Source organism: Palaemon carinicauda, chromosome 21, assembly GCF_036898095.1.
Source record: "Palaemon carinicauda isolate YSFRI2023 chromosome 21, ASM3689809v2, whole genome shotgun sequence".
Classification (NCBI taxonomy): domain Eukaryota; kingdom Metazoa; phylum Arthropoda; class Malacostraca; order Decapoda; family Palaemonidae; genus Palaemon; species Palaemon carinicauda.
The window spans coordinates 102,428,766-102,436,736 of NC_090745.1; the positions used below are offsets into that span (position 1 = coordinate 102,428,766).

General features: G+C 34.5%; 1 protein-coding gene across 1 annotated transcript; it reads right to left on the reverse strand.

Moving 5' to 3' along the window:
- Nucleotides 1–4,002: 4,002 nt before the first annotated feature.
- LOC137614727 (oplophorus-luciferin 2-monooxygenase non-catalytic subunit-like) lies at nucleotides 4,003–7,482 on the reverse strand. Its single transcript, XM_068344400.1, has 4 exons — nucleotides 6,786–7,482; nucleotides 6,217–6,372; nucleotides 5,260–5,361; nucleotides 4,003–4,248 (listed from the first exon to the last, which is right to left on the reverse strand). Exons 1-4 carry the CDS (start codon nucleotides 7,444–7,446, stop codon nucleotides 4,106–4,108), a joined length of 1,062 nt encoding a protein of 353 aa, XP_068200501.1. The 5' UTR covers nucleotides 7,447–7,482; the 3' UTR covers nucleotides 4,003–4,105.
- Nucleotides 7,483–7,971: the final 489 nt, after the last annotated feature.

The window sequence follows — 7,971 nt, forward strand, 5'->3', positions numbered from 1 at the left end:
GAGCGAAGAAGAATTGTGTAATAATCTTAATGTTATCAGGTGTATGAGGACAGGAGAATATTACTGTCTGGCCAGTCAAAGGCCCAATAACTCTAGCGGTAGTATCGCAATGGGTGGCTGGTGCTTTGGCCAACGAACTACCTCTGATATTTTTTCACAGTGGGATTCTACTGCTCGAAAAATACTCTGGGTTAATGACATTTTACCTAATGGTCAAGAATTATATTAAGTGACAGATGAAACGTGAAAGAAAATCCTACACGTCAATATTTTTGAAAAGAGGTTCTTTTGTCATTCAGAATATTTATGACCTTAATCTCTCGCGAGACGGAGCAGAAAGAATAATAAGCGCTCTTCTGCAAAAACACCAGTTATGAATGCCGGATTTTCCATTGCAGTTCAAAATGATCTCACTGTAAGAATGTTTTTGTTAGGAGAGACTTTGTAAAGTTTGCATGAAAGTGTTTATCAAACTGTCTTTGAAATAAATACTTAACGGAAGTATTTAAGTTGTTTGCATGAGTGTTGAGGTTTCAAATTAAATTATATCTGTCTGAAATGTCATCAGAAATAGACATTAGAAACAGTAGATAAAAGTGGGTGATAATAGGAAATCTATGATAAAAATGAAAACATTAGTAGCATAAGAGAAGAAAATAGATTAGGCATGTTTTCATGTTATATGCGAAAAATTGTAAGAGCAGCTATTTATGGTGGTGATCAGAAGTGTGGATGTTTCATCATCATCTGTTATGCAAATTGACGAAAAGGGCTCTGGTATTTGTTTACAAGACCACGCTCTCCATTTACTACCAAATTATGCCGTCATGCAGCTCCCTTCCTCTTTTACAGCAATTAAGAGGTTCTTTAAATGATGGTAAAACAAACAAAAAGGCAAGATATGTTGAGCAAGGGGGAGGGGTTATAAAAAAAACTAGCTTGGTTTCCTCACTAAACGACCTGGAACTGACATTGTCAACATGTCAACCTAACAGAAGTTCGTGATGCCAGCATACATTTGATATATATTCAAAATATATACTAAATTGAAAATAGATTAATTAATACCATGACTCATGTCCCTAAGATATCACAGTTTTCACTGAACTGATATATAGCCTGATTTTTATATGTAATTTCAGGCGATTTGATTTCCAAATTTTACGTAACCTAGCCATTGTATTTTTTTCAATCTTTCATTAAACTAAATTTAAAGACCCTGTATTAGGATCATAGTTCCTATATACTGAAATTATTTTACCTCAATAATCTTTTCTCCTTCCAATGATATTTTATCTTGCATTGCATAATCTGTTACCATCATCTGTCTTCTTCTATTTATCTTCAGCCCAACCTCGTGTGATATTTCATGCATTCTGGTTACCAAGCATTGACAATCTTGTGGTGTTCTACTAATGAGAACAGCATCATCAGCATACTCTAAGTCAAGTAATTTCCTATTACCAGTCCAGTCCACTCTTTCTCCACCATCTCCAACTGTTTTACACATTACAGAATTGATGAGGAGGAAAAACAACATAGTTAACAATACATTCCCTAGGAGTACTCCGCTGTTCACTGGAAATTCATTTGATAGGACTCCATTAACATTAACTTTGCGCCTGATATGCTCATGAACAGACCTAACCAAATTTACATATTTAGGAGGAATTCCATAATAAAGCTGGACTCTCCACAAAATTGACGGTGCACACAATCAAAGGATTTTTCATATTCCACAAATGCCATCAAAAGTGGATTTTTTTATTGTACGCATTACTGTACATGTCTCAAAAGTAAAATTTGGTCAGTGTAACTTCTACCTTCTAAATCCTGCTTGTTCATCTCAGCTTTTTATCAATCTTTCTCTCTAGCCTCTTTAGAATGAGCATACTATATATTTTCATGACAACTGACGTAAGTGTGATACCTCTGTAATTATTTCAATCAGTCAGGTCTCCTTTTTGCCATGTTCACCAACAGGTTTTGCTTCTCCATGCCACATTGTACAAAATAATCTTGTAAGCATTATGGGAGACACTTCATTTTCACCCTGTATCATCAGCTGCTATTCCATAGTAACAGGAGCTTTCCATCCACTGCGTTTTTTAATGATAGCATCGACTTCAAACACACTGAATTCATTCATGGGCACATCAAGGTCTTCATCAGCTTCAGGTATATCAATGAAGTTATTCCCCTAATATCTTCTATTCATGACCTCACTAAAGTGTTCCATCCATCTTTGTCTTTCTTTAACTTGTGTTGTTGTAACAGATCCTTCTATCTTTTGTATTGGTATATACTTCTTCATCTTTGCCCCGTAGATATTTCATTAATAATTCTATGAGCGAGTCTTACAACATAGCCGCTCCCTGAATTCATGGCTTTATCAGCTTCATCTGATTTCCTGTCTAAATATTCTCTGCAGTCATTCCTGGCTTTGATTTTGACCTCACTGTCGATACTGGAATACTTGGCATACTCTAACTTGTAGTTTTCATTACTATTTTGGAAACTTTCAACAATCAATTTCTGTCCTTGTCTCCTTTTTTTGTAGTATCATTTGATATCCATGGCTTTCTCCATGTAGCTGCATGTCCCAAAACTTCGATACCAACTGACATATTTTCTTAATTTCACATCATTATTCAATAATTCTTCGTCTCATAAAGTCTCCAAGACTGCAAATAGATTTCTACATTTCATTGCAAATGTTTCTCTGTATTATCTTCTGGAAGCTTAGTTGTCTCAACTACGGTGTTATTCCATTTCATAGTATCACTTTGTTTTACATTAAACTACGTTCCTTACCTCATCAAAAAAGGAAGTTGAGAGCCGAGGCAATTTAAACACCAGAAATTTTTTATTCATTTTAAGATATTTATCCTTTTGGAAATAACAGCAACAAAAGCTCTGCAGCACCCAACAAGAGAAGCAAGCAAGCTACAGTGGTGAAAAACCGCCAAACCAATATGCTAGAATTCCCATAGTTAAAGTTCTCTCTCTCCTCTCTCTCTCTCTCTCTCTCTCTCTCTCTCTCTCTCTCTCTCTCTCTCTCTCTCTCTCTCTCTCTCTCTCTCTCTGCATTGTTGGAACAAGTTTTAAAAAATCGAGTGATTTTATTTTTACTGTTGAAAATCATTGTTGCTGCGATGCCAAAAAAATCAAATGTTCCAATATTGCTTAAACAATGTGTCCTCATGAAATGAATATTTAATAGATGTCATTGACCAAAATAATTCTAGTGGTAAAAGTATTGTTTATTTTATAGTCTTCATTGGGAAATACATTGGAAAATACTACTTTGATTAAACAAATCAGAAATTGGATATTTTGATATAAGTTATCCAAGCTCTCTTCTGTCTTGCACTCTTTCTGGCCGAAATCTCTGCCCCAAGTTTTCATCTATGTCTTTATCCATGATTTTATGCATTCTTCTGCAGTTCTCTTACTCGATGTATTTCCATCGATTTCCTCATTCTGACGACACCGTTCTTCAACCCAGTTGTCACTTATGCATATCTACAATTTTTCAACTTGTTATTAGATGCTACCTGGGATACAAATGCAGTTAATTTCTACAACTTCCTATTTTTTTTTCCATTGCACTCAACATTCACACTTCATTATATCAAAAGAAATGTTTCTTATCCTTTTTAAGAGATCTAAACATCACATGGCTCACCTCTTCTAGTCTCTCTCTCTCTCTCTCTCTCTCTCTCTCTCTCTCTCTCTCTCTCTCTCTCTCTCTCTCTCTGATATATTTTCTAATGTATTTTGACTAAGGACAAAAAATCATCTTGTACACAGCAGTATATTTATTTTTCCTAAATGGTTTATACCTTTTAGAAAATATATTTATTTCTTGCAATATGTGGACGAGATTGGTTTCAAAGCTGAACATCCAGTGCCTCAACAAGTTATCAAATTATGGATTCAGTAAGTGCATTAGAATAAATACCGGAATTTGTATTCTATGTTATCAAAGAAGCTAGAGAGAGAGAGAGAGAGAGAGAGAGAGAGAGAGAGAGAGAGAGAGAGAGAGAGAGAGAGAGAGAGAGAGAGAGAGCTATGCATCGTATGTTATTCCTGGATTCGTACGTCAACACATGGCTTCGTAATAAGCTGGATCCAAATCAACGAAGAATGTTCCATCCTCACAACTCGGCGAATCAGCCAAGCCATCAAGCAGCGTTTGGTTGAGGATCAGCCAAGCGATGTCGCACCCACACCCGAAGGGATTATCTTTAAGTTCAGTTAAAGTTTATTTGGTTAATTGGTGCTCCTTTAAACACAATTGGACAAATGTCAATCTTCTAATCTTTCTAAGGATACGATTCCTGTTTTTTTTTATATATTAATTGGGCCAATGTTAATCATCTAAGTTCAGTAAAAGACTATTTTGTTATTCCGTGATTTTTGGATTGGTGCTCATTTAAACACAATTGGACAAATGGCAATCATCTAATCTTTCTAAGGATACGATCCCTGCTTTTTTTTGGGGGGGGGGGGGGATTGGTGCTCTTAAACAATTGGGCAAATATTAATCATCCAAGTTCAGTGAAAGTTTATTTTGTTATTCCCTGTGTTTTGGCTTAGTGCTGTTTTAAACAATTGGACAAATATCAGTCATCTAATCTTTCTAGGGATACGAACACTTCGTTTATATGTTGAATTTATGCACATTGATATACAGTATCTGAGAACTGAGTGAAACTCTAGATTATGATTAAAAATATAGACTATAAAGGGTGGTAATTACTTTTAATGCATATTATTTAAGTTAACAGATCCTTTCAATATTGTTGCCTGTGTTAAAGTTTATTGAAATAAAGTTAACTTAGAAACTGATAAATTAAAATTGCTAATTTGATAACCGACGTCTTAGATGACCTTAAATTTTGAATAAAACCTAATCATATCGAGAAGTCTGATTTTGTTTCATCTTATATTTCCAACATATCATCACATAATTTTGTTTTGATCGTAGGTTTTTTTCTTTGCACCAGATGACAGATAAATGTAAACCAAAAGAAGAATTGAATAAAATTAAAATGTGAGAAAAGTGGTTAGACGATGAAATTACACACACAAGAGGAATCTTTTCTTTTTTAAACTCCAACGACACCCAAGTAAATTGTGTGTATATTTCAAAGTTAATTTATTTGATATATAAAGTATTTCGGTACAAATCTGAGAGCATCAGCTGAACAATTCGTTGACAAAATTTTAATCATAATGCAATTAAGTTCTCACCTGCTAGGTAAACATCGGCGTTGTTTTCGAGCATTGGCCGAAATACGTGTTCGTTTAATTCCGTCAGCGAGTTTCCATTCATGTAAATAATGCCTGTGACACCTGATATTAAAAAAGTGATTATTGGATATGTAAAAGTAAGATTTGGGTTTAATTGCATGAAAATGATTATGCTGAGGATCCGGGACAAGTAGACATAAGTACTTTTTTTTTTTTTTTTTTCGTACAGAGCAGTGACATTTGTACGAGGAAATTCAGTTTGGTTAGTAATTATATTTTAAATGCTATTTGTGGTTTGGATATTTACATTAGTTTTTTATTTGTTAGTTTTGTAATCCATGAAAGATTAATCTTAGTTATTGTCAGTCAAATGATATGTTAGAGTTAGTTATAGTCAGTCAAATAATATGTGAGAGTTAGTTAAAGACAGTCAAATAATATGTGAGAGTTATAGTCAGTCAAATAATATGTGAGAGTTAGTTACTGTCAGTCAGATAATATGTGAGAGTTATAGTCAGTCAAATATGTGAGAGGTAGTTATAGTCAGTCAAACAATATGTGAGAATTAGTTATAGTCAGTTAAATGATATGTGAGAGTTAGTTATAGTGAGTTAAATAATATGTGTGAGTTAGTTAAAGACAGTCAAATAATATGTGAGAGTTATAGTCAGTCAATTAATATGTGAGAGTTATAGTCAGTCAAATAATATGTGAGAGTTATAGCGAGTCAAATAATATGCGAGTTAGTTACTGTGAGTCAAATAATATGTGAGTTATAGTATGTGAGAGTTATAATCAGTCAAATAACATGTGAAAGTTAGTTATAGTTAGTGAAATAATGTGAGAGTACCCTAGAATGTGTTCCCTAAAATATGATACTGAAACGTCAGTCACGAGCTTCAAGCTACTCTGACAAAGTAAACGGAAATGTAACTGATTTTGAAATGTGTGTCTAACCTGAAATCGAACCAGAAGCTAACTGGCCTAGTTGATTGTTTTGAAGAAATAAGTAGCTTTTTATTCCACTAAGCTGAATGGCATCAAGTGGAAGAGACCTCAAATTGTTCCCATCCAAACTCAAGTAGGAAAGCTTTTGATTATTTGCAAACGTTCCTGGAAGAAAAAGTCGTAAATTATATTGGTAAATAATGCTGCTTTTTCAATATTGGAAAACTAAAACTTTCGTTACTTTCGTCATTATTTTTTGTTATTAAACTTGAACTTATTTAGAAATTTGTTTGAGATATGTACCTGATTCTAATAAGGAATATATGATGAGCTAAAGTGTTTTGTTACAAGCAGTGCTCAAGTTAAGATAAATAAGTGGACTATTTTACTTAAAATCCCTTTTCATTTCACATGAAAGTTACTCCAAACAAAGGGTAGCAGGTAATGGATACGCTTGGAGACGAATTTCCAACCAACATTCAGATGAAAATGAGATATTAGCATATCTTGCATATTCCCTTGAATTAACTTGAAAGTCAGTCAACTCTCCAAAAGAAGGAAACCATGTCTACACTCGCCTGAAGCTATTTCTTCCAGGTTGCAACGGTCAAGAAAGACATATTCTACCGCTGGAAGACCCTGGAATGCATCAGATGGAAGAGATACCAGTGGATTTTCAATGAAATCAAGATTCTTCAATGTCATAGAATTTAGTGCAGGAAATTCCGTAATGTAGTTCCCACATAGATTAACTCCAGACAGACGGCTGAAAGTTGAAATTGCTGGCATTGTCTGAAGGTTGTTGTTGTACAGATCTAAGTATTCTAGTGTATCTGTACTACCTACCAGAGCCAGGTCTTCTATTTCAACGAGGATTCCATTCATTATATATATTTCTTTGAATGAAGAGACTCCTAGATCACCCTCTCTCAGGGTAGTTAGGTTGTAGTTTCCGGCTATTATCAGTCGAACAAAATCGGATAGTTCGAACTCTGTGCTGAAAACTCTCCCGAGTTCGTCTCCACTTTGAACATTGGAACAGTCCATCTCCATTTGATTTTTCCCGAGGAGATGACATGAACAGGGCGATATTTCCTCGGCAGCGGGGCAATCATAGACTGGTTCTGTTGTTGTTGAAGGAATTGTGCTGGAGGTAAGGGTACTGCTGGCATTTTGTCCCGCAATAAGTTCACTTGCTAATGTGATCGGCCACAGCAAGGCTATTAGCTTTCGATACATTTTGTCTCGATAACTGGAGGGTTCTTTGAAACCTGCAACATTTGAAGAGACCTAATTATTTTTTTTTTTTTACAGCATTTGAAGCCTAAATATCTACTGTCTTTCGGGATTCTCAATTTTTTTTTTTTTTTTAATATTTCCAAGTAGGATGGTGGAAAAAATTCACTTTAACTTTCAGTGATTCTACAACTACTAGAAGTTAAAAGGGCTCAAACCTTAAACATCTAATAATATCTTTCAGATCTGATTGAGGGCCAATAAAAGTAAGGTATAAAGTATATTAATTTCTAAGAGAAAGAACCAATGATAAAAATTCCTAGAAATGTTTGATGTTGATAGTACAAGGCATAGATAGATAAATATTAAATGATAACTTACGATCTGTAAGCCTTCCAAACGGGACGCGAGTTGAGCAGTAAGTGATATCTAGGTAAGAATGAAGGTCTTGAATTACCTGTCAAATTTTGTATCATTTACGCTTGTTTTTTTTTTTTCCTATCGATAATGAATCTGAAGTATGATTAT

Coding starts and splice junctions, on each gene's coding strand:
- LOC137614727 (XM_068344400.1), bottom strand. CDS start 7,446: ATGTATCGAAAGCTAATAGCCTTGCTGTGGCCGATCACATTAGCAAGT. Junction 6,373..6,785: donor CCTGGAAGAAATAGCTTCAG/GCGAGTGTAGAC, acceptor TTTTTCTTCCAG/GAACGTTTGCAAATAATCAA. Junction 5,362..6,216: donor AGCTTCTGGTTCGATTTCAG/GTTAGACACACA, acceptor TTTTAATATCAG/GTGTCACAGGCATTATTTAC.